Here is a 27,999-nt window from a genome sequence, read left to right on the forward strand (position 1 = left end):
ATAAGGGTGTTGGACTCGGGTTCTGCTCAACTCTAAATCCATCATCCTATGATCTGTAAAAGGAAAACATTGAATAAGAAAGACCTCTGAAGTCTATTTCTATTTCCAAGTCTCGGTATAATACATAGTTGGCACTTAATAAATGTTCTAAAAGCTATTCCTTGCAGTTTGGATGATCTACATGTGTTACGTGGTCTCTCCTGTATGTTCTTACTTTTCACTTGCCCTTCTCGCCCCTCCCCCATTTAGTCAGATTCCAAGTCGTGAGGAAACAGGCCTCTTCTTTCCTTGGAGGGAATTAGAAACACAAGATTCCTAAGTTTGCAGAAGCCTAGGACTACAGCTGGTCTCCCAAGGAGGGAAATCATTCTAAAATATTTGGACAAGGGGGTGGAGCCAGGAAGTTGAGTCATAAAACCCTTGGTTAGCCACAAGTGCAAATGAACTTGGAGCCAGAGGTATTCTTCACCCCAGAGGCAAGTGAAAGGAAAGGACAAGGGACACAGAGTCCACAGAAAGATCTGGGTTCAAATAGGTGGAGTGTGATTCAACATTCTTCATGCTATCTCTGAGAGATGATACCCCCATCTCCAACCAAGGAGGTACTCAGCATTATCAGCATTTTATCCACCAAATGGGCATCTTGTGCAAATTATCAAGGGCAAATTACTTAATCTAAGACTGTTTCCCCATCTCTAAAATGGAGATAAATAAATCTTGCACTATTTGCTTCAAAGGGGCAAGCTAGAGAGAATACTTTGCAAAATTTACAGGAATTATAGAAATACTATTGCTACTTATACAGTGCAGCAATGAGGAGTGTGGAAGAGCAACGGCTCTAGCTGGTACTGGCCCAAGACTTACTCAGGACTGAAAATGCAACACATTTTTTTTCTTTAACATGCAGCTTAGAAAAGGTTCAAAGAGGGCAGCTAGGTGGCACAAATGAGTAGAGCACCAGCCCTGCATTCAAAGAAGACCTAAATTCAAATCTGACCTCAGAACTTTAATAAATGCCTAGATGTGTGACCTTGGACAAGTCACTTAACCCTACTGCCTTAAATAAATTTTAAAACATTAAAAAAAAGGTTCAAGGCCAGGCATAAGATCTCTGTAGCCCCCTCTGTAGACCAAGTACTCTTATTGCCATTTTACTAATGGGAAAAGTGAGACAGAGAGGATAAGTAATTTGCCTAATCCCAGAGGCAGCAATAGCATTATCCAGTTTAGAGTTATCAGACCAGAAAGATTGTCAGTGGAAGCACTATCATCTCAATTACAAGAAGGAGGGGAAAGAGGAAATTAGTTTCAGAAATGGGGGAAGCCACAAAGCTTACATTAGAGGTAGGATTCAAATACAGATTTCCTGAAGCCCAGGAAAGAATGCAAAATCTGCTTGAGGCTCCAGGCCACCTCTGTGTTGTCTCTGTCCCTGAGCCTGACCATGTCCTTTCATTGATGTTGGACTCTCCCCTTGGACACCATCATCAAGGCTTCCAGACTGATGGCAGAATTTTAAGTAGGTGGGAAACCAGGGGTCCACTTTCAGCCTGTCCTTACCTCCCCTCTCATGGCAGACTGTGGCCCCTGGTGGATGCTGGGGGCGGGTGTTACAATAAGAGCTGTGGGGGGAAGGGAAGATGGGGAGAATACCCAAGACTAAAGCAGAATACAGAAATATTTATTAAGGCACTAAGAGCAAATTAAGGCTTTGCATCCAGGACTGGAATGTGCTGTGGGGGAAAAGCTGCTACTTTGGCAGGACCTGGGATCTCAGAGGCTGAGATGATGGGCAGGGCTGGTGGGGAGGGGAGAGATGGATCATCTTCTGCTCGAAGGATCTCTGTTGTTCTCTCCAGCTTGATGGAGTTGGGGTTTGCAGGACAGACTCTAAAACAAGTATGTCTATATCCTCTGTCCTTCAGTGGGTCTCAGGCTCCTCCCTGCCCCCCAAAGCAACCAGGTTGCTAGCTGTAATCCCAGCTGCCTGGGAAGGTCTTTGTCCATCTTCCCATCCTGGGCTTTCTGGGAAGTCCTAGGTCATGTGCAGAGGTAGCCCCAGGAAGGGAAAGCAAGAGGACTGCAAAGGCTCTGGGGTCACCCCAACCTGAGAGGGGTGGAAGGCACAGGAAAGGGGTGGTGTGGTCAGGGCCATAAACTGTGTCCAGGTGGGGCAGGACATGGCAGACAGAGGCTCAGACATGAGAGAAAGCATGGCTCTTGCACAAAGGCTTGTCTTTCTTGGAGTAAAAGGTCTTTCCTTCTAGGTTGATCTGGCAAATCTAGGGAAAAAAACAGACTCAGTTAAACAGTATCTAGAAAAGAGAGGGCCCAAGCAGGGAGGAGCCCTGCAGAGACACTCAGGAGATAGGAGGAATCTAGAGCTACCTGTCTACTTGTAGAGAGACTAACCCTAGTCTGGGGAATGACCTGGTCTGGGCTCAAAGGATGAGGCTAATCTTTGGTTTGTTTGGGGTTTTTTTGCATGGCAATGGGGTTAAGTGGCTTGCCCAAGGTCACACAGCTAGGTAATTATTAAGTGTCTGAGGCCAAATTTGAACTCAGGTCCTCCTGACTCCAGGGCCAGTGCTCTATCCATTGTGCCACCTAGCTGCCCCTAGGATGAGGATGATCTTGAGGATCAGAACTAGGAAAACCTTGGATCTGGGCTTGAGTCAGGTGGGATGGCACAGAGGATTGGGACCAAGACTAGAGTTAGTCTGGGACAAGAGCAGAGGAGACCAGAGTTAGTGTGGAATAGGAAATAGGACCAGGGCTGATGTTCTCCTGAATTGAGGGGGGACTCCATGTGTAATGGGAAGATCACAGGATCACAGGGCTGGAAGGGACTCTTGAAGTTAAGTGCAGTCCCTCATTTTACAGATGAGGTAACTGGGGCCCACGTAGGTGATGCCACACACTGGGATCCAAACCCTCATGGAACTACCTTGAGGCAGGTCTGGGTAGAAGTCAGACAGAGGGCTGGTTACTAGGGGATGAGCCCAGGATTGGGACTGGATTAGGGCTGAGAGGGGGTACTAGAAAGGAAGATAGCTAGAGCAGCTGCAGGAGGAGGAGGGGAAAGGGGCCCTCACAGCGCAGACGAAGCAGGTGTCGTGCCAACTAAAGCCCAGTGCCTCCAAGAAACGGTCACCAGCATCAATCTTGAAGTCACAGCCCCGACATTTGGTGCCAAACATCTTCTCATAGTCTGGGTGGGCAAGGAAGAGATGGAGGCTCAGGTCTATGGGTCCATCAACTAGCACCGGGTCAGAAAAGATGCTCTTCCACCTCTTCCTACCCCTGACACCCATTCTCCAGATCATAAAACACAAATCTCCCATAGGCCATCTTTATTTCTTTATCCCTGTCCCTAGAGGATGGATGTTTTTGTGATTCTATGGAGATCAAGTGGGGTGGGGTCCTCTCAAATGCTCCCTGAAATGGGAATGGGGTGGGTCCTGATGTTGCTGTCATAGCAACCAGGCAAAGCCAAGGAGGGTTGAGAAGGGGGGAGGGACAGTCTCCAGGGACCTCCCAGCACTCTGAATCCATCCACCCCAGTTCCCCAGCCCCATATTTACCTCGCTCACAGTAGGGAGCTCCCTCCTCCATGTAAAAAGCTCGGTTGCGAATCGGTGTCTTACAAGCAGCACAAGTGAAACATTGCACGTGCCAGGTCATCTTGAGGGCATGCATGATCTCCTGGAAGAGGGGAGGAGGAAGGGCATCGGCCTTCTGACTCTGTCCCACCCCCACCAGACTCCCTGTCCACTTGCCCCACCCTGGTCCCCTGCTCACGCCAGCGATCTTCTTCTTGCACTTGGCACAACTGGGAGCATAGCGCATGTCATAGCACCGGGGGCAGAAGATGGAGCCTTTCTCCTCAAAGAAGCCGCCCTCCTCCAGCACCTTCCCACACTGGCCACACACAAACTCCTCGGGGTGGTAGGAGTGGCCCAGCGCCACCAGGTAGCGGCCCCTGCCGGGGTGGGGGTGGGGAGAAGAGATGCAGAAGCAAGAAAGGAAAAGGTTCACAGCTCTCTTGTGTGTGTGTCTGTCTGTGTCTGTGTTTGTGAATGTATATGTGTATGTGTGTGTGCATGTCTCCTTTGCACATGGCACAGCCTCACACAATGCAGACAATAAAGGCTTGTGGAATACATGGCTCATGGGGCACAGAAAGAGCCCCACATGGGGGAACCAGAAAACTTGGACTCTGAGAATTCCCTATATTCCCAATCTACTGGGCAAGTCCCTCCCTTCTCTGGGCTTCCTCTTTCCCTTCTGTACAATAAATATCCCATCTAGCTCTAATTTCATGAACCTATGAAATGAGTAACTCTGAGGTAGCAGAGGAAGGTCTCTCAACTAAATCCTTATGCCAGGAACAAAGATCTAGGGAGGTGCTTTTAGTATAGTAAAGTCAAGGAGGAGGAGGGGGCAACTTAAAGGAAAAAGAAAGTGAGAACAAGGAGAAAAGAGAGGAAATAAAAGGAAAGGAGAGAGGAGAAGACCTTAAAGGGAGAAAGGAGAGAGAGAGAAAGAGAAGGGGGGGAAAGAGAGAGACAGAGACAGAGAGAGAGATAAGAGAGAAGAAAGGGGAGAGAAGAGATAGAGAAGAAAGAGGAGAAGGTGGGGGAGAGTGAGAAAGGAAGAGGGAAAGTACTACCATCCTTCCTCAATAAAACCTAGTCTTCAGTAAGCATGAGCAGAAAATCAGTTAAATGCGGAGATATTTAATGGAGAGAGTATGGACCAAATCTTGCCTGTGCTGCCTACTACCTGTGTGACTCTGAATAAGTCACTTCAGTTTCCTCATCTGTAAAGCTTAGTTATCTCTCAGGTTCCTTTCGGTGCTAATTCCTATACTTTGTACCCCAAGCCTCACTCCCTTCAAACTCCATATCTCCCTTCCTTTGTGAGCAGGGAAGTCATAAATGCTCCTTGGAACCACATGGAGATCTTGAGTGAGGAAGGGGGGGCTGACTCTTGAGGATGCAGGAGAAAGGATGATCAACCCTGATGAAAATTTGGGAGGTCACAATGGAAAGAAGGAAGGAAAGACAGAGATTCTCTAATGTACAAAAAGGTGGAGTCCTGGCTGGCCAATGGGTCAGGAGAGCCCAACAGGGACTCTGAAGTCAGGAGCCAGGATACTGTGCTTTGAAATCCAGTTCCATTGACTAAAGGACCTTGGACAATGTACATTCCCTTCCTGAGCCTCAGTTTCTTTCTCTACAATGGGGGCACTGATGCCTGTCCCAATCACAATGATCCTGGAATAATTTTTCAACTTCATCCTTCCCCTCCTAACTCTGGGCATCCACCCCCACCTCCATCCCACCCCTCAAGTCTGGGGTGCACTCCATCATTTCTATCTAGGGACACATTATTTGCCTTTTAAGCAACTTCTTCCAGAAAGCCCTCCCTGACTTTCCTATTCAGCTAAAGGAGATTTCATTTCTAAATTTTCCTGGAGTACCTTTCTTGAATCTCTTTGACCCCATTACATTCTATTGCATTGCATTTACTTTGAATGCCTGGGACAGCCCTCCTGAGATCAGAGATCATCACCTACTTCTGTACTGAGTGCCTCCTTTCACTCATCTTAACTCTTCGGAATCTGGCCCCTGACCTCATCATTCAACTAAAACGCTCTGTCTGAAGTGACCAGTAGTCTGAATTTCCAAATCCAAGGCCTTTTCTCTTTCCTCTAGGTTTTCACAACATGGTCCCCTCCTGGCTCTCCTTCTTCCCTACATGTTGGTGCCTTCTCAGTCTCCTTTGCATCTAATGGGCATGATATTCTCCCAAGGTTTTGTGCTGGCCCTCCTCTCTACATACAATTTTCTTGGTGATTTCATCAGCTCTGATGGATTCAATGATCATCTGTAAGCAGAAGATTCCTAAATCTATGGAAGCAGTAAGTTGGACTTGGAGTCAGAAAGACCTAAGCTTGACTCCCACCCCAGATACTTTGTGTGACTGAGTAAGTCACTTCACCTCCCAACCTCGGTTCTCTCATCTATAAAATGGGGATAAGAGCACCTGTCTCACAGGGTTGTTTGTGAGGATCAAATGAGATACAGTTTATTTGTCTAGCTCTGACTTCCAGTTTAGCATTTTCATTGCTAATAACTCAAACTTGATGTCTCAAATATATCTTAAACACAACATGTTTGTCCCATTTCTCCCCAAACCCTGCCCTCTTCTTAAATTCTCATTATTATCCAGGCATCATCATCCTTGTAGGCACTCAGATCACACTCTAGGCATCATCACTCCTCCTATCTCCCACCTCCATCTCCAATTAGTGACCAAGTGCCCATGCTCTCTCCTCTCCTCTCACAGACACTACCCTGGCCTGGGTCCTCATCACCACATGCTGAATTACTGTAGTAGACCAGGTCAGCCTCCCTTCCTTGCCTGTTCCCAGTGCAGTCCAGCCTTCATTAAGCTGCCAAACTGATCTTCCTAAAGTGCTGATCTGACCCCTATTCAAAAATTCAAGATTTAAGCTTAGTTCCAGGATTGAATATACAATCCTTTGTTGGAACTTCTGAAGTCCTTCATAAGCTGGTTTCTTTCTCCTCTCCAGCCTTCTCTTAACTACTTCCTCCACTCTGGTAGCCATTCTGACTGTGGCTTGCATACAATACTCCACCTCTGGACTCTGGCATTCTCCCAGGTTGACCTCCAAGTCTTCACCTCAAGGCCTTTCCTTTTCCTCTTCCTTCCAGTACCTTTCCTCTGATTTTTATCTCCACTTTATCCTGGTTTGTATATCTCCATCAAACTGTGAGCTCCTTAAGAGCTGGGGCTGGTTTTTGCCTTTAGTGGTTAATACAGTGCTGAGCACAGAGCAGACACTTAATAAAAGCTTGTGATTTGACTTGTTTTCAAGGTTCCTTAATAAAGTTTTGAATTCGCAAATGTAAAAGTGCTTATAAAGAGGCAACAAGAACTGGCTTAGAGTCAAGAAGGCTGAGGTTCAGATCTGACTCTCAGATCCCCTGGACCCATTCCTTGCCTCTTGGTGCCCCTGGGTAACTCTCTTAACCTATAAATTGCACAGGTGGCACCAATCTGCATTGAGAAAAGGTCTTCCTTGCTGGGAGTTCTCTATACCACTGGAATCACTGATCTATTCATGCAAATAGGAGGAAAGCTACAGAAATGTGAATTATTAGTAAAGTTAGAAAGGATTCTAGAGGGCAGCTGCCTCCTTAACAGATGAGAACAAAGAAAGACAGGAACTTGTCCAAGACTGCTCAGAGTCAGAAGTAGAACAATGATTCCTTGGCCAATGTTCTTCCCATTACCAGTGTACTCAGGGAAAGGATGGAAAGATGGAGTCCTGGAAGGGCAGGAGGGCACGTACCGGATGACCTTGTGGCACTGGTGGCACACAGGGGTCTTGCTGCTGTCAGGGCCCAACTGTGCAGCCTGCACAATGGAGTTCCGGTTCTGCACAGGGGTGGGGGTGGCCGGCTGGCTGTGCCGAGTCAGCACAGTGCTAGTCTTGTCTGGGGCGTAGCGCTCCGCAAATGCTGGGTCCACTGCCCAGGGTGGGCGACTGGCAGGGCCAGAGCTCCAGGGGCTGGTGGGGCCTGTGGGGGCCGAGGGCCAGCTCTTGAGGCAGCCTGGGGGCCCCGGGCCCAGATTCCCAGCCAGCCTGGCTTTATCCCTTCTGCCCAACTTCCCAGGCCCAGGCTGGCATCCTCTGGGGTTACCACTAAGTGTCCTCCTCTCCCTACTTTTTCCCACCTCCCTTGAAGCCCAGCAGCCATAAGAAAAACACTTGAGCAAACCCAGACCCTGCCCTGTCAAGCCAAGCCCTCTGGGCAAAACATGCCAGGAGAGTTCAGTGCCAGTTTATATCCCCTCCCCCACCCTTCCACTCTCCCGCTCACCAGATCTGGGCTCTGGGGTCAGCACAGTTGAGGCCGGGGAATCTGTCCTTGGTACCTGGCTACAAAAATCCCCAGTTGACCTTCCACATGGGGCTCTGGCCCAGTGAGCACCACCCTCCCCATAACTGTGGAACTGGCAACACTATAATTCCTCCAAGGGCCAGTTCTGCCTACCACTAGGCCCAATCGCACCCTTGGAGTGGAACCTGATGTATCCAAGATGGGCAGGGGGCCTTAAGTAGGCAATGAATGAGCTAAGGCCCTCTTGGGTGGCCCCAACTTTCATCCAGGACCCAAACCCAAATTCACAGCCCCACCAGGAAAAAAAGCTGAGACTTGGTTCTTGGTGGAGAGGTATCAATTATTGTGTTCCCCCATTCCTGTAAGGGCTAAGAAGGAGCTCCTCCTCTACCTACAATGGAGCAGCTGACCCTACAGAATGGGGAAGCACAAGTAGGTGCTCCCAATTCCAAACCATGAGGAAAGTTGGGAGGGGGGAGGGGACTATGCATACACATGTGGGGCGATAACTCTCTTGGTCCCTCGGCTCTCAGACTGAAGCAATAGGCAAGTAGTATAAACAGCAGAGGACCCTGGTTCTCATCCTAGCTATGTCCCTGGAGCAGTCATTTAACATCTATGAATCTCAAGTTCCCTATCTGTAAAATGGGGAGAATTAGATGTAGTGACCCTTAAGGTCACTTTCCAGGTCTGAGCTATTTATGAGAGAGAAGGTTCAGGGATTTCCCTCCCCAACAGGGCTGAAAGATGGCTAAACCCTGGCCACCCAGTCTTAACTCTTTCTGCATCCATAAACAGGGTAGCCCAGGCTTCAACCCTTCCCCCACACCCATGCCCTAAGGGAGGTATTAGATAATCAAGGGAGGTAGAGAAAGAGTCAGAAGCAGAGACAGGGAGAAAGAAGATTTATTTCCACAGATTAGTTCCAAATGTCCCCCTCTTTGCCCCCAGTTATGAACATCACATCTGATCCAGCTGGGCAAAATTCCCTGTCAAAGAATGACCTATAAGAGTACAAAGAAGTGGGGAAATGTGTGACAGGTCACTTGAGTTTGATACCTCACATCAAACAAGGCCTTTGGGCATTGCCCTCCTGAAAGGAAAGGCTCAGTCCACAGACCTGGAACCTGAGAAATATGGACATTCTCCAAGACTGCCTAAGTCCACCTTGCCCTTTGAGGGGGACAGTCAAAAAGAAGAAGAGAAAGGGTAACCATAACCCCCCCCCCCTTTAGTCTAAGTCAAGAGAAGGGAAATAGGGCCTGGAGGGAGAAGGAAGAATGGGGAAGTGAGGTGGCCAGGGCTGGGGGCACTAGAGCAAGCAGATAAGATGGAGAGCTGCCTCAAGATGCAGGACAGGAAGCAGCAAAGGTTAGCAAGGGAGGGCTGAGAGACAGAAACACAGGCAGGCAGATTGGTGGCCAGCCAAGGCCTGTACTAGGGAGCTGGGGGGAGAGGGTCTGGGCTAGAACACGTTGAGCACGTGGGCAGAACGCTGATGATGCCAGTCCCGTAGGCGAGTGTAACGGGGGCTCTGCAGCTCCAGGACATACTTTTCCCTGGGGGACAAAGAGAAAGAAAAAGGAAGGAGGAAAAGGAGGAAGAAAGAAGAGGAAGGCCTTGGATACCACCATAGGCCTAGAGGTCTGATGCTCGGGAAGCAAAATGTCCACAGTGCTCTGGCAAAAAACCCGCAGCAAGGTTGGACCAAGGTAATGCCAGTGAAACAGGGGGTCCTGACCAACTGCAACCAATGAATCTTACCTGGATTTCTTCAACTGCTCTTCATCAGGATCTTGCACTGAAAAGGCAGGAAAGGGAGAGAAGGAAGATTAGAGAGCAGGAATATCCTATAAGCTCTCCCACTCTTATCCACAATCTTTCCCAGAAGGAGCACAGAAGGAGCCTGAGCCTCTGAAAAGGGAGGCAAGGCAGGAAAGAAGACTGGGGTCTAGCAGGGAAATTGAGGCTGGATGTAGTATCTTATGAGGGAAAAACCTGAATGGTCTGCTCCTTAGAAGAGGACCTCAGAAGGGAGTTGAGAAACAGCCCAGGTCCCTTCCCACCTGGAAAAGATCCAAAATTTCAAAGATGGGAGGAAGAAATATTGGAGGACATCTGGTCCAGACCCTACCAAAGCAGAAAACCTCATTTCTACCACATCCCAGCCGCTTAGGCACCTCCAGTGACAGGGAGCAGCATGAGGAAGCCCTCTTAAGGTTTTGAACAGCTCAGAAAGTGTTTCTTTATATATGAAACAAAAACCTGCCTTTCCTCTAAGGTCAGTCAAAAAAACTATGATATTTCTTCCACATAAAAACTCTTTTAAGTAATTGAGTACATAGAGAGGGGTGGTGCCTACAAGAGCCAAAAAAAAAAAATCACTGGATTCAGAGTCATTTGAGATCTATGCTATGTGACCAAGGACACAAAATAAGTGCTCAACAAATGCCTATTGGTCAACCAATTTCAATTCCCTGTACTTCAGTTTACTTATCTGCAAAATGAGAATATATATACTACTCACTTTTGTTGAGAGAATTAAATGAGATTATGTCTTCATAAAATATTTTGCAGACCTTTGCTGTTATTGTTCAGTTGTGTCTGACTCTGTGATCCCATTTGGGGTTTTCTTGGTAAAAAAAATTGCCATTTCCTTCTCCAGTTCATTTTACAGATGAGGAAACTGAGGCAAAGTTGAGTAACTTACCTAGGGTCACACAACCAGTAAAAGTCATGACTGAGGCTCGATTTGAACTCAGGATGACAATGAGTCTGCCTGACTCCAGGTCAGGTGCTCTGAACACTGCACCACCTAGCTGCCTTAATTGTAAATCTTTGAAAAATTTCAGTCATTACTTTGTAATCCCCACCTAACTCTTCCACAGGTCACAGAAATAGCCTGGGAGATACAGAAATAGTTCCTTCAAGCATCTTTTCCTATGACATGGTCTTCAGTTTCCTCCTCCTCCTAGTCACTCTCCTCTGGACACATTTCATCCTGTTAAAATCCTTCCTTAAAGAAAATGCTCAGGGGCGGCTAGGTGGCACAGTGGATAAAGCATGGGCCAGGAGTACCTGGGTTCAAATCTGGTCTCAGACACTTAATAATTACCTAGCTGTGTAGCCTTGGGCAAGCCACTTAACCCCATTGCCTAGCAAAAACCTAAAAAAAAAAATGCTGGGGCCTCAGATGCTTAATAATTACCTAGCTGTGTGGCCTTGGGCAAGCCACTTAACTCCAATTGCCTTGCAGAAACCTAAAAAAAACGTGCTGGGGCAGCTAGGTGGCAAAGTGGATAGAGCACTGGACCTGGAATTGAGGACCTGAGTTCAAATAAAAAAAACGTGCTGGGGCAGCTACGTGGCGAAGTGGATAGAGCACTGAACCTGGAATCGAGGACCTGAGTTCAAATTTGACCTCAGACACTTCATATTTACCTAGTTGTGTGATCTTAACCCCACTGCCTTGCAAAAACCAAAAAAAAAAAAGTGCTGAGAATTGGATACCACAGCAAAGAACAGCAGAATTGTTCCCTTCCTTGTTCTTAGAACTAGGCTTTCATGTGATATTCTGTAGACCTGGGTTCTCATCTCTAGAAAGTAATAGGGTTTAACTAGATGACCACTGGGGTTCCTTTTGACTTTAAAAACCAACATTCCTTTTTTTTTTTTAAGAAAGATTCTATTTATTTTGAGTTTTACAATTTTTCCCCTATTCTTACTTCCCTCCCCCCACCCCCCACAGAAGGCATTCTGTTAGTCTTAATATCCAACATTCCTTTTAACATAATATGTTCCTTTTACAGCAGTCTTCTGGCTGACATGTCAACCATAGCTGATTCATATGAAGCTAGCAGTCCACTGAGATTCCTAGGTCTTTTTCATACAGCTTTCTGGCCCATAGTTCCCTAACTGATACACACTCTATCTCCCAGGTGGTATAATTCAGGTGTCCTTTCCCATCCAGAATTAGGAATAACAATACACATTGGGTCCCTTCCCTGGGTACTTACTGAACTCTGTGCCTGTGAGGTGGGCTAGGATCCGAAAGGATCGGGACTGACCAGTCCCAGGGCGTGGCTGCCAATCCTCTGTGTTCTCCATCAGACGCTTTTTGCTGGCATCAGGGAGTGGTCGAAGGGGCTGTCTGTGGGGAGGGTGGGGTCTGGCTCAGGCCCCCAGCTTCCAGGAAGCCTCATCCCACCCTGATTGTGGTTCCACTAAGTTCCCTCCATTCCCCTGCCTAGAGACAATGGAAGTTGGCCTCCTGCAAGGGGCTGGACATGAACAACCCCAGGGGCTGGGGACAGAGCAAGGGAGGAGGCCCCCAAATAGTGAAGAAGGCAAGAATCGCCTCCAGGGTGAGCAGAAGTATATATATATCCCCCATGGGACCTGGGAAGAAGAGAGGGAAAGGCAGAGGGAAGTTCACTGACTTGTTAGGGGTCTCCACCTGCAAAGAAGACAGACAGACAGGGAAAAAGATGGAGAAAAGAGGGACACATACAGAGGGAAATAGGGGAAGAGACATAGGGAAAGAGGTCAGATTAGCTACAAGAAATGGGTCAAATCCACTAAGGGAGCAGGGGTGGTTCATGACATGATGTCTAGGAAAATTTATATGTTCCTATGCCTGGGGATTGTGGTGTCTTCATGGTGGTCTCTGTTCATGCAATGGGGTATGGGTATGATGGGAGGCGAAAGACATTATACACAATGAGTGAGTAAAGTGGTGTGTGTGTGTGTGTGTGTGTGTGTGTGTGTGTGTCTGTGTGTGTCTGTGTGTGTCTGTGTGTGTGTGTAAAACAGTGAGGCCCTTGGGCCCAATTCTCCAACCCTAAGCCTAAGCCTATGTAGGAGGGCATCTTTCCACTGCTCAGCAGACTCCCCCACCCCCACTCCCACCCTTCAAGCAGCTTCGGACAGAACTCTTCCTACATCAGAGCTTGAAAGTTATGCCCAAGGTCAAGGTGATCTCCCAGTGCTTCTCCATTCCTTCCCACAATGCAGCGTCTACTCCTCCAAAAAGGAGGAGGAGAAGAGCCCTGGGCCTCTGAGGGAGGCTGACCCAAGATAAAGGACTCTAGAACAGCTTGGTAAAGAAGGGGCAGGGCAGACAGGCAGACAGCATAGGCACCAGAGAGCGGAGAGCACGCAGATCACGTGCCCATCCAAGCCCCGGCGACGTACCCATTCTGCTGAGGGGTGAAGGGGGGCAGGGGGGCAGTGCAGGCCCCTGGCTTCACCCCTATGCTCTCAGACGGCGAGGCAGCCCCAAACGGGCGGGCGGTCTTGTTGAGGGCAGCACTGGGTGTGAAAGTATAGCGTGGGGGGTCAGCAGAGGGGGGTGGGTCCTGGGCAGAGACAAAGCAGAGCACAGCCTGAGCAGGTGGGCATGCAGGGGGCAGGCAGTGCTCCAAGCACACACCAGGCCTAGGCCCTAGGCCCTGCCCACCTTCCCACCTTCCCAGCAGGGTTGGAGATTCCATAGCCCAGAAAATCCATCTCTTCCCTCCTTCCTTCTCTGTGCTCAGGAAAATCAGAGATCCCTTTCCAGTCCGGGGGGCCAGTCCTGAGCTTATAGGGTCTTTATCTCTCTGCATTCCCCCCCACATAAGGCCAATGGGAAGGATGCCAAAATATGGAGGCCACCCCCTGCCCCACAATAAATCAGCCTCTACAGACAAGGGCCCCAGGAGGAAAGGAGCAGGGCTGGTCACGTGTCTCACTCCCCCACATCTGGCCAGAGGCAGGGGGCAGGCCAGAAGCTCAGGTTTCAAGCTGTAGCTAATGAGGGGCTCATTGCACCAAGAGATGAGCTCATCCCCTCCACCCCACACACAGGCGGGGCCAGGAAGTGGTGGGAGCCTCCCCCTGGGGCACCAAGGTTAGGCCTTCCGGGGAAGGGGTCCAGCTCCGCCTCCCAAACATTCCCATGCAAGCCAAGAAGGCAGGCGCCCTTGGAGCCCCTGGAGGACCATCTCATCCTGTGCAGACCTTTCCAAAGCCTTTGTTACCCCAGACATACAGAACTCTGAATGATCCTGACACACCCCTTTGCCATTACTCCCCAAAAAGCCCCAGTCTCCACACCCCAATTCCAAGGCAGAGTCCTAACCCTGGTGCAGAGACAGGCGTAAGGACAGAGACAAATTCAGACACTCAAACTCCGCCTAGCTGCAAGACAGACACAGAGCTGCCCCAGGTTATATGGCCAGGCTGAAGACAGTATAAGCTGCTGAGGTCTGCCACCCAGGTTCCTCCCCCAACCCTGCTCTTCTGGGTTCAACCCCAGGGAAGGCTGTTCTCTGAGAAAACAGGCTCCCCTCCATTCTCCCCCTCTACCTAGGATCCTGTTTCCCCCACAAGAGACTGAGCCCTAATCAGTCCCTTCTGACAAACAAGAGCAGTTACCTACCTTCTGGGGTTTGCTCACAAGGGGCTGGGCCCTGAAAAACATATCCACAAACATAGTATTCAGTCAGGACAGGATACATCTCCCTCACTTTCAAATCAGCCCTCCTATGCCCCTTGGAGAGATCTTGCCAGACACTGTAATCACCCTCTCCCCAGGGTGGGCCATCCTGAATCTTTTTATCCAGAGACACCTTAAGAACAGCTGACATATCAAGAATTCTTGACATCCATTATCTCCCTGAGTTTCTATGAGTTAGGTAGTATAGGTATTGTCTTCAGTTTACAAAAAAGGAAACAGGTCCAAAAAGGTTACAGATTTGGTCAAGAGATTTATCACACAACCGGGTCCTGCTGACCCACATCTTGCTAGCTATTTCCTTCCCTTATCCCTCAAACCTATGAATGTGGTTCCATAGATCAATCTGAGGAGTCTTCTGGTTTTAATTTGGTGAAGGATGGGCTTTCAGGCAGACCTGACTATGCACAGCTAGAGGGGGAGGGGGGAGGGGAAGGGGAGGTGTTTGTGTTTGTGTGTGTATGTGTGTGTGTATGTGTGTGTGTTCTAGAAACTACACAGACCCCCTCAGGGAACCAAACCACCCCCTCACTGCCCTATTTCTGAAATGGGGGCCTTGAAATCACATAGAAAATAGGCAAGAAGGAACAGGAAATGTCTTAGGATGGTGTTAGCAAAATGCAGTTCCTGGGACAAATACCAAGGACTAGAACAGATAGGAGGGCCAGAGATCTGAGGGTTCAAATAGCAGAAGAGATGTTACACTAGGAGTCAAGAGACTTGGGCTCCAACATAGTTTTGCTACTAACTAGTTGTGAGACTGTGGGCATGTCACCATCTCTCTCTGGGCTAATTTCCTCCTATGTAACAGGAAGAGGTTGGATAAGAGGCCCTTTAAGGCTCCTTGCAATTGTGATATATTATCATCTGTCTAGTTTCCTCAAATATGAAGCATCTTTGTAAGAGAAGGATGGCCCCAAGACTAGGAACCAAAGGGGCATAGGGTACCAAACAAGCTTCCCAAGTTTTTTTTTTGGGGGGGTAGGGAAAAGGAATACCTTATCCTAGTCAGACTCAGAAAGGGCCCCAGAAATCAATGCTCAGGTCACACATACCTGCTGAGGCTGAGATTGAGCTGCTCCCCACAGGCCCGGATCTTGTTTTGAGCTTCAATGTGAGTCAGGTTGCTGGTGTTCTCACCATCGATGCTCAGGACCCAGTCCCCCACACCCACTCCAGCCTGAGCTGCCTTGCCCCCTGGAGTCAGCTGCAGAAATAAAAGCCACAGAAAAAATTTCAGACATAGCATGGCATAGTGGATAAAGTCTTAGGACAGAGCTGTCCAAAATATGGCCCACAGGGCAATTTTTATGCAGCTCACATAAAAACTTTTAAAAGTAAGGTTGGACAGCCCTGTCCTAGAAGATCTGGATTCAAATCCTAACTCTGACACTTACCTGCTGCATGACCTCGGGCAAGTCATGTAACCTCTGTTTGCCTCAGTTTATTTATCTTAGGTTATTCCCAGGGAGGTTTGTGAAGATCAAGAAATAACATATATAAACTACTTTGCAAAATTCAAAGCACTACACAGTTGCTAGCTGTTACCAACATTAGAGCAGGAGGGGATCTCAGAGATAGAGTCCAACTCTCTTATTTTAAAATAGTTGGAAGTGAGGTCCAAAGAAGGAAAGGAATTTACCCAGGGTCACACAGATAGAAAGTAGTACAAGAGGGATGATAATCAAAATCCTCTAGACTCTGAATTCAGAATTCTTTCCAAAACAACAAGGCCCCCCAGAATCCCAAGGTCCCATTTCCCCTTGAGATGTAACTGCCAGTAGGTGGTGAGGCCCTCTCCCACCCATACCGCCAGACTCAGGCCAGCTGCTGGTGAAGGAGACAAATACTTATTGTCCGGGTTGGACCACAAACCACACAGAATTTCAAACCCTAGTGCCCTCATCATATGGGCTTCAAGGGAAGAGAAATGATGTTAACAAGAATGTTTTGGGACATTCTTCCTGAAAGGAGATGAGACTTGAGACTGGTCTTGAAAGATGAGTGGGATTTTAAAAGAAAGTTTGAGATGAAGGCATTCCAGGTCCAGGGAACAGCAAAGGATGCAGAGAACTGAGGCTGGGCCAATTGGAGCAAGAGAAGTCTGTGTGGGCAGTTCTCCCATCAGAATGGAAGTCTTCAAAATCTAGATGGGAATTTGAACTTTATTGCACAAAGAAGAGCCATTGCTGGTACCAGAGAAAGGTTTATGTCCAAGTCAAATCTGTCCATGTGACCACGTGAAAGGGGGAGAGACTAGACGGAGGTAGGCCACTTCAGAAATCATCAAATTAGTCTTTCCCTAAAAAGAGGGAGAATGAGATCCTGAGTAGGTAAAGAAGGACATCTAAATGGAATAGTCAGAGAAGTGGAAGGAAAGCCAACAGAATCAGGAAAACCAAGGAAAGAGAATGTTTTAAGAAGGTGTAGGTTGATGAATAAAAGGCACTATTAACCTCCAAGAGAACACTATAGTAGAAACCCCTGGGATTTGGAGTTGGAATGTCTTCCTTTGAATCTCAGCTATCTATGAACAAGGTGATTCTGTATTGAATTATATGGTCTTTATAGCCCTTTTGCTCTATGATTTCATTAAGGGTGAACATCAGAATACAGGAGGGTAAGGAGAGGGCACTTAGAGTAAAACATAGGTATTTTATTAAGTGGAAGTCTGCCATGGCAAGAAGCCAGCAACAAGATCTGACTCTCCTGCCTCAAGTCCTTCAAGATCCTCAAGTCCCCCCCTCAGGTATCTCTGCTGGAGGGGTATGTGAAGACAAGAGTAGTTAGCTAGATTTGCAACTAATAGAATGGCCAAAAGAATCATTCTTAATAGTTCAGTGTCAGTTTAGAAAGTCCAATGGAGTGCCTCAGGGATCCTATTTAACAAGAGATCACAGAAGATAAAAAACAAGGCAGATACCTGACACACAGGATGACTAAAGCAGGATCCAAAATGAGAGGAAAAGACTGAGACTCATCCAAGCATTTTTTTTTAATTTAAACCTGTGATTTCATCTATATTTGGAGCTACCTGTATAAAAATCCTTTCCCCTTTCAGCAAAGTCAATCAGCAACAATTCTGTAACTTGTACTCTCAGTTGGAACACTGAGAGATTAAATAGTTGCTAGGAGTCACACAATCAGAATGTCAGAGGATACATTTGAATTCAGGTTTTCCTGACTCCCAAGGCCAGTTCCTTCTTGCCACTATTGCCACATTGTCTCTCAAGATAAGATTTAATAATAAGGATACATGCAATAGCTTATACCTGAGTTAAAAAAAATCAATTTAACAAGTACAAGATGGGGAGAGGGGCATAAAGAACAGTTAATTTGAAAAATATCTGAGGGTTTTAATGGATTGTAAAGTCAAAGAGTCAAAAGATCATTTGATTCTCACTATAATTAAGAGAGGTGGAGTCTAAGACCAAGGAGGTGATCACCCCACTCTAGTCTGCCCAGGTCAGATTCAGTTCTAGACACCACATTTCGAGAAAGGATAAAGCTAGCAAGACCATGGAGGTAAAAAAAATTGGGTGAGAGGGTCTACAGATCATTTCATATTGAACTAGGAAGAATTGGGGCTATATTTCACCTAAAGGAGACTTAAGGGGGTCATAATAGCTACTTTTGGCAGCTACTTTTATAGGTATAGTGGACAGAACTAGGGAAGACCCAAGTTCAAATCATGATTCAGACTCTACTGTGCAATTCTCAGTCTCAGTTTCCTTATCTACAAAAAAGTCACCTTAACAGCATCTATCTTAATTGAGTTACTATGAAGCCCAACTAAATAAGGAGCTTTGAGAGTTTTAAAGCCTTATAAAGATATTAGCTATTGTTATTATGGGCAAGGGTAGGCCCTGAACTTGTGATTTCATTTATATAGGGACTCCCAAACAAGGAAGCCCTCTTTGCCAAAGCAGTTTAAGCCCTGGGGATCTGAGAGGCTGAATTCTTGCCTGGGGATACACAGCCAACATGTGTCAGAATTGGGGCATGTTCTGAGATAATTATTTTAAACTACTATTTGAAGGGCAGTTATGTGGAAGAAGGGATGATAGTTGTTCTGCTTGACCTTGGAGATCAGAATGTTTAGGAAAAATGGGTAGAAGGGAAAGAGAAGTAGATTGAGGTTTGACATTAGGAAAACCTTCCGTATACTTAGCACTAGCCAGAAGGGGTCTAGGTTGCTTCAGGGGGCAAAGGCTTTGGGCTTTCTTCCACATCTTCAAGCAAAGGTTGGGGGAATCACACATCGAAGATGTCATAGAAGAGAGTCTTGTTCTGGGAGGGACCGGTCTAGCTGCCCCAGAGGTCCCTTCCAGTTTTAGGATTCTGCCCTCAGGAAAGCCACAGCATTCCCCACAGATATATGAACACTAAGGGCTTGGGCCTTCTCCCAATGCCTTGGTTCCCAACAGTTTCCAGGCTAAGAACAACTTCAACCACTGCCTGCCTCTCTGGCCCTGAGACCTAAGGGTGAAGCACTGATTTCAGTGGGTGGCAGACACTGACTGAGGCCTCTCAGGCCCACAGCCTCCGGCCCCCAACCACAGGCATCTCCCAGCCCAGTGCATCTTTCCCTTCCCCCCACCACCCCAGACATTACCTCATCAGCCAGGCCTGAGCCCAAAAGTAGCTCCGCCTCAAATCCTAGGGTCAGAGAAGGGAGGAGGGGGGGAGGGTCACAGCTCTAGGAACTCAGGGAGGGGACCACCCACACCCTAGCCCCTCCCCTGGATGCTAAGGCTTGGACCAACAGCCCCACTGGGAGCCAGGACACCCACAGTACTGCCCTTGCCCAGTCCTTGAGGTCTGGTGCCATCTCTTGTCCAGGAAAAGGAGGTTCATGGGCGAGAGGGAAGGTTCTGCTCCAGGGAATGGCTGCCTCCAGGCTCCCCCAAACTCAGTTCTGACAGGGAGGGTCTGCCTAGGTCTGTGATTACAGGACAATGTCTGGCTGGAGCTCAAGACAGGAAAGTGTGGGACCGGCAGCAGTTGCATTCCCAGGCAAAGCACGGTTGCTCTGGGGCCCCTACTTCATGAATCCTCTGTTAAGTCTAAACACCTAATTTCATAGAGGAGGAAACGAAATCTAGGAAGGGGAAGAGATTTACCCAGGGTCTAAAAAGTAACAAATATCTGAGGTAGGACTAGAACCCAGAACTTCCTCATTCCAACTCAAGTGATCTACTTCTCCCTCAGTGGACAGGAACTAAACTCAAGGAGCATGCAGTGGGTGAAGAGAAGGGGCAATGACACCTGCTCTAATAGGGTACCTAGTTCCTCCACAGAAAGGTACAGGAAAATTAAAATGTTCTAAATTCTGAATATCAAAGGAAGGGAGAGAATAATTCCTTTTTTTTAGTTGTTTGTTTTTTTTTTTTTGCAAGGCAATGGGGTTAAGTGGTTTGCCCAAGGCCACACAGCTAGGTAATTATTAAGTGTCTGAGGCCAGATTTGAACTCAAGTCCTCCTGACTCCAGGGCCAGTGCTCTATCCATTGTGCCACCTAGCTGCCCCAACAGAATAATTCTTAATACTTAGGAGGGGGTTTCTGGCATCAGTTAAAACTGGGCATGGGGTCCTGGCAAACCTCCAGCCTCCTACAATAACCTTCATCCTGATCTCAACTACCTTTGTTCACTCCAAGACTTGGCCAAATCATCAGAAGGGACTCACAGCAAAGCCTGCAAGATGTAGACAACCAGATAACAGAGAAGGTAGAAATGGGGAAATGAAGGGAGTGGCCAACTCACAACCCAGAGATGGAGGATTGGGTGGGAGGATTAGTCAAAAAAAACTGGGAATGCTTACTCATTCTCAAGAATCTTTAGAGCTGTTAGGAAAAAGGAAGAATAGTCAATCATACAACCTGGCCCCAGAACCAGGAGTAATGGGTAGAGTTGCAAACAGGAAGGTTTAGGCTTGATTTAGGCTGACCCAGGAGAGTCATAGGGTTTCCCTTCTTCAAGCAAAATCTGGATGACCATCTGTTGGTTATGTCTACAGTTTTCATGTGCTGATATACGCTGGACAGGGCAACCCTGAAGGTCCCTGCAGCCTTGAGATGTGGTGATTGGGAGGTGGGACAGCTGGTGGTAAGGCAGGCAGGGAATCATGACCCCAGAATGTCATTCTCAGCTCAGACCCAGTGAGGGATAGTGCCTTCCCCAGAAACTGAGGAAAGCCAGCTGCCTACCCTTCAGGCACATCCTTGTCCCCTAGACCTGCCATCCTTCTCCCTCCATCCCTCTGTCCTAAAGCCATATGCCACACACTCATCTCTTGGCCTCCAGCATGGGTATGGAACTAACCTAATGGCCCTTTGGTATCTCAACTCATCCATAAGAGAAAGAACTTTACCAATTCCCCTCAAGAGACAGAGGGACTCCAAGGCCTGGACAAAGCAGAGTTATTCTTGGCCTCCCAGACTGAAGTAAATCAGACTAAGTTTTCTTCCGGGGGGGGGGGTCCAGAGAAGAGAACTTTGGATAAATCCCTCTCTCTTTGGTCCTCATTCCTCATCTAAAAAGTGAGGAGGTCAGACTAAAAGATCAAAGTAGTCTTCCAGTTATAATATTCCTATTCAAATTTCTAAAAGCAACTTCTGGTTGTGACATTCATTGTTCCACATTCTAAAATCCCCACCCAGTGTGATATTCTGTATTCCATGTTCTAAAGGACACCCCCGACTGTGACATTCTGTGTTCCAGGTATGTTCTCAAGGCCTACCAGCTGCGATATTCTGGGGGCTCTTTTCATGTTCTAAACTCCTTTCCAGTTCTAAATCAGGTGGGCTTAAGAGAGTCATTCCCAACTGGGGCAAAGACAGGATAAAGGGGAGGTTGTCACCTTCCCAATACTCTCACTCCCCAGAGTGAGAGGCAGAACTCATTGTACCCTTCAGCATCTGTAAACAGGTACCATCTGGTCACTAGGAGGGTGTGGTGGGTGGGGGCTTAAAACACAGGCTCACAGGTTCCCATGGAATAACTTGTCTCTGCTAACACAGTGAGTTTCCTGACTCTATCCATCAAAGGGGTGTGTGTGTGTTTGTGTGTGTTGTGTGTGTGTGTGTGTGTGTGTGTGTGTGTGACATGAGAAGATGTCAGTCTTCACATCTACAGCTTCTCCCACTTTCCCCCTTGCCCCTTATGTTGGCCTTGGCGGCTGGCTCCTCATTCTCCAGGTTGCCAGTCGCTCTGGCTCCGTCCGCCTCCTGAGGTCTGCTTGGCTGTGCAGCATTCCAAGGCTTATAAGGCAATGCAAGCCCAGCACCCACAGTAAGAGCAGGAGAAGGGCCGGGGAAGGAAAAGCTGGGACAGCCAGGCAGCTGAGAAGGCTGGAGGCCAAGTCCTGATACCACTAGCACAGAGCCAAGAGACTGGGAGAAAAGGGGGTTCCCAAGAACCTCACTAAACCTAGCTCAGCCGAGCCCCTGAGCAGCTATGAGTAAGTGGCTATGAAGATTCATGTGAGGACTGAAGCTATACCCTGAAAGGGTGAAAAGCCTGTGTCAGAGGGAAATCAAAGAACAGGCCTCAGGGGTCATCCAATTCCACCCTTTGTTTTTACAGTTGGAGGAACCCCAAGCCTAGAGAGTAACTGCCCAAAATCACACAAGAAACTAGTGGGAAAGCTGGGACTGGAAGCCAGTCCCAACAGTCCACAATCCTGCCTTTCTCTCTATTCTGCCCTTACAACCTACAGGCAGCCTAACCATCCCCACTGACTCAATCTCTACCTGCCAAGGGTGTTTCTGAATGCTCTTCCCCTCTCTCCATCAAGGCCCCTCCTTTAACTTCTCCAAATTCTACCCCTCTCCTTTGAGCCCCACCTTCTCCATGAAAGCATCCCAGTCTATCTTCAAAAGTTCACACAAAACTCTTTAGATCAAGAGGTCCAGTGCTGCCATTTTAGAAACAAGGAAATGGAAGCCCAGGGAAGCTAAGGATTTGTCTATCATCACAAAGGTAATAAGTATCAGAAAAGGGATCTGAAGCCAGGTCCACTGCCTTCACAATCAGTAATTCTCTTTCCACTCTAGCACAAAGCCTCAGGCCACACTGATCTCCCCTGAGCTGTGCTTGCCCAAGTATTGCAAGGAAGGGAAGAAATCATTGTAGAAAGAATGCTGGGCTGGGAACCATGAGACTTGAAATAGAGGCCCAGTGATTCCAATGACAAATGTGTGACTCTGACTGAGTCACTTCCCCTCAAAGGGCCTGCCTTTTCTTCATGAATGAAGGTGTTAGATCAGATCTCTAAGGTCCCCTTCTTGCTTTAATAATCTATAGATCTGCAGAAGTGCCCAGCATTCTGTCTCTACTAGAGTACACACTCTTGAGGGGCAGAAAGAAAGGGAGAAGGGAATAAGCATTTAGATGGTAATAACTGCAAACCAGGAACTGTTTACAAATATCTCAACTGATCCTCACCACTCTACCATTATTATCTCCATTTTACAGCTAAAGAAACTGAGGCACACAGAGGTTAAGTGTCTGAGGTCAGATTTGAACTTCCTGACTCCAGACCCAGAGTTCTAACCACTGGACCTCCTACCAGGTTTTATCCACTTCCTTCTCACCCTCAGCATAATCTTTTTGCCAAAACAAAATTCAACAAATGATACTTTCCATTTCTAAAGCATGTTTAGAAAACTGCTACAAGCCTAGAACTTAATATGTCTTAGATCACACAAAATAAGTAGCAGAGTTGAATTCTATTTAGTTCTTTTGAATCCAAAAACTAACCAGTGTGATAAGAAAACTATTTTCTCACAATATCCTTCTAAGATAGGTAGTATGTGATACTGAGCAAGATAAGCAGAACCAGAAGAACATTATATACCCTAACAGCAACATGGGGGTGATGATCAACCTTAATGGACTTGCTCATTCCATCAGTGCAACAATCAGGTACAATTTTGGGGTATCTTCGATGGAGAATACCATCTGTATCCAGAGAAAGAATTGTGGAGTTTGAATAAAGACCAAAGACTATTACCTTTAATTAAAAAAAAGTTATTATGTAATTTTGCTATCTTTTATACTTTATTTTTTTTCCCCTTAAGGATATGATATCTTCCTCATCATGTTCAACTTAAATCAATGTATACCATGGAAACAATGTAAAGACTAACAGACTGCCTTCTGTGGGGGGGTGGGGAGAGGGAAGCAAGATTAGGGAGAAAATTGTACAATTCAAAATAAATAAATTAAAAAAAAAGATAGGCAGTATGAACATTATTTATTTCCCATTTTATAGCAGAAACAGGGGTTTCAGACTTGCCCAAGAACACTGATGGAGATAGATAAAATCACACTCTTATAGGACCTGGAACTATTGCCCTTCTACCCACTGGAATAGTCTTCAATAACCCCATTCCCTCTGCTGCCTATAGTCAATTCTGGAAAGGAACACATTAGCACCTACTATCCTACCCTCATTCAAAGAAAAGAGTAAGTTCTTGTCTCACCCGAGAGATGGAGAGGGGCACATTGAAGTCCTTGCCCCCTTGTAACCGGAAGCCCCAGGGAGCCGGCCCATCCAGTGTCACCTTGTATGGATTCATGGTGCCTGCTGATTTGCTCCTAGAGGAAAAAAAAAGATTCAGTTGAGGCAGGCAGGTTTCCTGACAATGGTTCCTGCTACTAGACATACAGGGCATTGACCAGATACCAGGTGGACAGACACAGAGCCGAGGACTTCGGCATGTCTAGGAGAGGGAACAGCCCAGGTCCTGGGAAAGTCCTTGTCTCTAACCTGCACTTGCCTTCTCCCCTGACAGCACCCCTCACTCAAGAAGTTCTGCTCTAGGATCCCCTGAGGGCCCTGGGGAGAGCAGTCTTCTAGAGCCAAGGGTGAGAAGATTCCAAAGAACCCTCCTCTACCCCCACCCAGCCCCACCCCCTGAGCCTCTGGGTGAGAGCAGGGTCAGAGTGGGGGCAGGCCAGAGTGAAACATCGAGGCTTCACTCAGGCTATATAAGGCATGAAAGCCGACACTGCACATTGGGGGCTCAGGGACGAGGGAGGGGAAGGGAAGGGAAGGGAGAGATTGTGGGGGAGGGGAGGGGACTGGAGCTCATCCCAGCCTTGGCTGTTCCCCCAGCCAAGGCAGGAAAGAGAAGCAGGGAACCCTTTGAGCTGACAGCTGATCTCAGAGGAAAGAAGACCAGACCAGACCTGGGAGATGTGCTATTGGCTCTGTGAAGAGGGAGAGGGCCCGTTCTTTTTTCTGAAGAGCCCCTAGGGAACATAGAGAAGGAAGACCCAGGATAAACAAGCTAAGAAAAATGAGCCTTTTGCTGTCTTTACTACTCAAGGCTAGAGCTAAGGCCACTCCAGAGTAGGGGGGGAAGGGAGGAGGGATTTCTCCTGACATTCAAGACCCTGTTTCTCAGGGTAGAAAAGGACTAATATCTGGGTATCTATTAAGCCAGGAGAGCTGCTGCCAATATCAGACAGGAGGTCAGATATATAATGTACCCAGAAGTTCTCTTAGCCCTCCTACCTCAATTTCCCCAGAAGTCTGCTAAAAGATACTCTGTATCTTCCTGTGGACTAGAAGGTGCTAAGGGTAGGTTCCCTGGAGGTTTGGTGAGAGCTGGATCCTATCCTTTTTTAGTCCCTCTGCTTGAGAAAGGATAGGATCCTGAGCCTGTGTTACCCTGGGCAAGTTATTTAACCACCCTAAGGCTCAGTTTCCTCATCTGTCAACCGGTGGGCTTTGGAGCTTCCTCCCGGTTCTAGACCTATGAACCTTGGAAGGAAAAGAGCAGAAGCGCAGGTCCAGAGGTCAGCATCCTTAGGAAACCCGGCATGCAGAGGCTCCCGGTCCTCTGGGCCAGGCGGGACCAGCAAAGGAGGCCGCTGGGAGGGGAGGGAAAGCAGTGACAGATGAAAGCACCCCAGCACCCCCTCCCCAGCGCCGGGGCCCCGACAAAGCTGGGTCAGCACCTTCATCTCCCAAGAGAATGAAGGCAGAGTGGGTGCCTCCGACCTCCCCGGGGGACCAGGGGAAGGCGCCCCCCCCACGCGGGCTGGGGGAGGGTGCCAGGCCCTCCCGCGGGGCAGGAGCGGGGTGCAGCCGCCCATCCCCCGCCGAGGGAAGGCAGAGAGACGTCAGTCAGTCCCTACCACAGAAGGGGGGCAGTCCCGAGCGTCCGGGAGGTGCGGGGCTCGATCGCTCGCGTCACCTCCCGGGATGGGGGTGCTCCGAGGCCCCCCGAGGGAGGGGTCCAGACGGGGGGGGGCTGCCTCCCTGCTTCCCTCCGGGTTCCCAGGGCGGGGCCCTTACGAGGAACCGCGGTGGCCCCTGCCGGGTCAGAGCCCGCAGCCCGGGCCGGACGGGGTGGGGCGCTCGGAGCCGGGGCTGCTGGGGGGGGGGGGGCCGGGCTCCGGGGATCCCCGCGGGAGCCCCGGGCAGAGGCGGCGGCGGCGGCCGCGTGGCACCGCGCTCGGGGCTCGGCGGGCCCGGGAACCCCACCTCCGGTTACCTGGCCGCGCTGGGGCGCGGGGGGCGCTGGGGAGACCGCGGGCTGCGCGTCCTCAGGGCGCTCCGGGCCGGCCCCTGCGCGCTCTGGCTCCGCCCGGGGCCGCCGCCGCCGCCTTTGAGCTCCCGGGGCGGGACCTGGTGCGGCCCCGCCCGAGCCCCCGCCCCGGCGCCGCCCCCTTCGCCCGCTTTGTCTTGGGCCGCCGAGAGGACCCGAGGAGGCGGCGGAGCGACCACGCCCTTCCCACCTTCCCTTCCCCCTCCTGGCCGGCCCAGAAGGATGCGGGAGGGCCAAGCGGGCCCAGCCCTGGGCCCCCTAGGCTCCCGGACCCGCTCTTCTGCTCCCAGAGCAGGAGGGACCTCAGAGACCATCTCCTGCTACCGTCTCTTTTTGCAAAGGGAGAAACTGAGGCTCAGGAAGAAGAAAGGATTTGCCCAAGATGACGCAGCTGCACGGTGCCATTCGGAGTCTCAAGCCTCTTATTTCATGAGGAGCCAGAGACAGAGACAGAGAAGTTAGGGGACTTGTCCACTAATAAGTATGGTAGGAAGGATTCAAACCTGAACTTTCGTACTCAAAATTCCAGCGCTCTATCTCATGGCAAAAATAGGATTAGAATCCAGGGCTCCTTAAAGACTCGGACTACAGATTGAAATTTTAAAAAAATTTTGACACGGTCAATGAAAAAATTTGTATTTCTTGACTTTATATGTTTGTAAACTATGGGGAGGGAGAGGAGGCGGATTTGAAAATAAAATTTCATTTTATAAAAGTTTAACTTCGAGCATCGAGATAATCATAAAAATTTGTGTAATAGCTATTTACATTTAAATTAATTCATGAAGTGCTGTAGGTGCAGACCAGGCATACATTGTTAGGCTTGGTTGATGTGATGGTTAATTTTACTTTAATGCTTTTCTTTTTTCTAATCCTTTGTTACAAAGGACAGTATTCTGGGCAGGAGGAAGAAATATGTTTGGAGAGGAATGTGATGTAAAAACACAAGATATAAATAAAACATTTTAATCAATTTCAAAATGAAGAATTGCAGGAATTTTACGGTCACTCCCTCTCAGTTCACCTCAGGATTCCTTCTTTGTCTATTCATTCGCAGTCACTTTTTGTCTTATATGGTCAAAGAAATAAGTATTCCATTCTGTTTTCTCTACTTTCCATTTTTTTTCCTTAAAGCTCTTTCCAGAGGTTTCTTTGTATTCTTCCAACTTGTTGGTCTTACAACATTATAGTATTCCATTACAAATCCATCATGATTTATTGAACTATTTTGTTGTGGGTCATTTAGGTTGTTTCCAGGTTTTTATAATTACGCAACACTTAAAGTTCTTTCTTTGTATTTCATTGTTCCCTGGTACCTATCTCCAGGCACCCACCAAGGCCTTGGACAAAACAAACTACTCCCTAGCGCCCCCTACCCCTCTCCCTTTTACCAAACAAACTATATATCTCCTCCAGGAAACCTCTATTCTTCACCTCAGGAAATTAACTCACTCTCCCCCAAAAAATCATCCAATGCTCACATTTGTGTAAATACTGCTCAAAGCCAATTCAGGAATCAGTGTCCTGACTCCATCCCTGTGACTTAGGTCAGTTTGATTCAATCAATTTTATCAAGCACCTATAATAATACGTTGAGGTGAATAGCCAGGAATGTCTCATCTTCAAGAATATTAGAACTGAATGAAGAAATACTGCTACCCATTGAAGTCTTTAGCAGAATAACTTCACACAGTGTCCCACCATTAACTAATATCCAAGGGGATATGGAAATGAGTTCATAGGAGAGATTCAGGTAAATTGCTACAGAAATGAGAAAAAAAGAGAGAGAAATCAATTTTGATTGCTGAGGGGATAAGGCAACAAGGAAGGCAGTCTTCATGGAAGAGGTAACATTTGAGTTGGACCTTGAAAGAAGTGAAGGATTTCTACAGATAGATGGGAGTGGGTGGAAGTGTGGAGAGTTCTAAGTGAAGACACAGAGATGGGGTTAAGATAGAATAGGAATAGGGGTGGCTAGGTGACACAGTGGATAGAGCACTGGC

The 27,999-nt window shown here is 48.1% G+C and overlaps 1 protein-coding gene across 15 annotated transcripts; it reads right to left on the reverse strand.

The window, feature by feature from the left end:
• Positions 1-1,107: 1,107 nt before the first annotated feature.
• PDLIM7 (PDZ and LIM domain 7) lies at positions 1,108-26,033 on the reverse strand. 15 transcript variants are annotated; one of them, XM_074212279.1, is made up of 15 exons: positions 25,943-26,030; positions 25,207-25,316; positions 24,630-24,692; positions 23,921-24,035; positions 15,489-15,640; positions 14,359-14,389; positions 13,131-13,294; positions 11,954-12,087; positions 9,702-9,738; positions 7,917-7,975; positions 7,385-7,613; positions 3,802-3,982; positions 3,585-3,705; positions 3,096-3,211; positions 1,108-2,282 (listed from the first exon to the last, which is right to left on the reverse strand). In XM_074212279.1, exons 4-15 carry the CDS (start codon positions 24,014-24,016, stop codon positions 2,196-2,198), a joined length of 1,407 nt encoding a protein of 468 aa, XP_074068380.1. In that variant the 5' UTR covers positions 24,017-24,035; positions 24,630-24,692; positions 25,207-25,316; positions 25,943-26,030; the 3' UTR covers positions 1,108-2,195. The 15 variants fall into 15 exon arrangements, with proteins under 15 accessions (XP_074068380.1, XP_074068381.1, XP_074068368.1 ...); XM_074212280.1 differs by lacking the exon at positions 25,207-25,316 and having other exon boundaries at positions 25,943-26,033; XM_074212267.1 differs by lacking the exon at positions 25,943-26,030 and having other exon boundaries at positions 25,207-25,925.
• Positions 26,034-27,999: the final 1,966 nt, after the last annotated feature.

The sequence above is a fragment of the Macrotis lagotis genome, chromosome 1 (genome assembly GCF_037893015.1).
Source record: "Macrotis lagotis isolate mMagLag1 chromosome 1, bilby.v1.9.chrom.fasta, whole genome shotgun sequence".
In the NCBI taxonomy this organism is placed as follows: domain Eukaryota; kingdom Metazoa; phylum Chordata; class Mammalia; order Peramelemorphia; family Peramelidae; genus Macrotis; species Macrotis lagotis.

Bases quoted from the DNA above. Each gene is read 5' to 3' on its own strand.
- PDLIM7 (XM_074212267.1), bottom strand. From the start codon at position 25,541: ATGGGCGGCTGCACCCCGCTCCTGCCCCGCGGGAGGGCCTGGCACCCT. The intron at 7,976-9,701 runs GTAAGATTCATT...GGATTTTTGTAG, and splicing joins GAGCAGTTGAAGAAATCCAG to CCAGGTACCAAGGACAGATT. The intron at 7,614-7,916 runs GTGAGCGGGAGA...CGGCCCCCACAG, and splicing joins GACCCCAGAGCCCAGATCTG to GCCCCACCAGCCCCTGGAGC.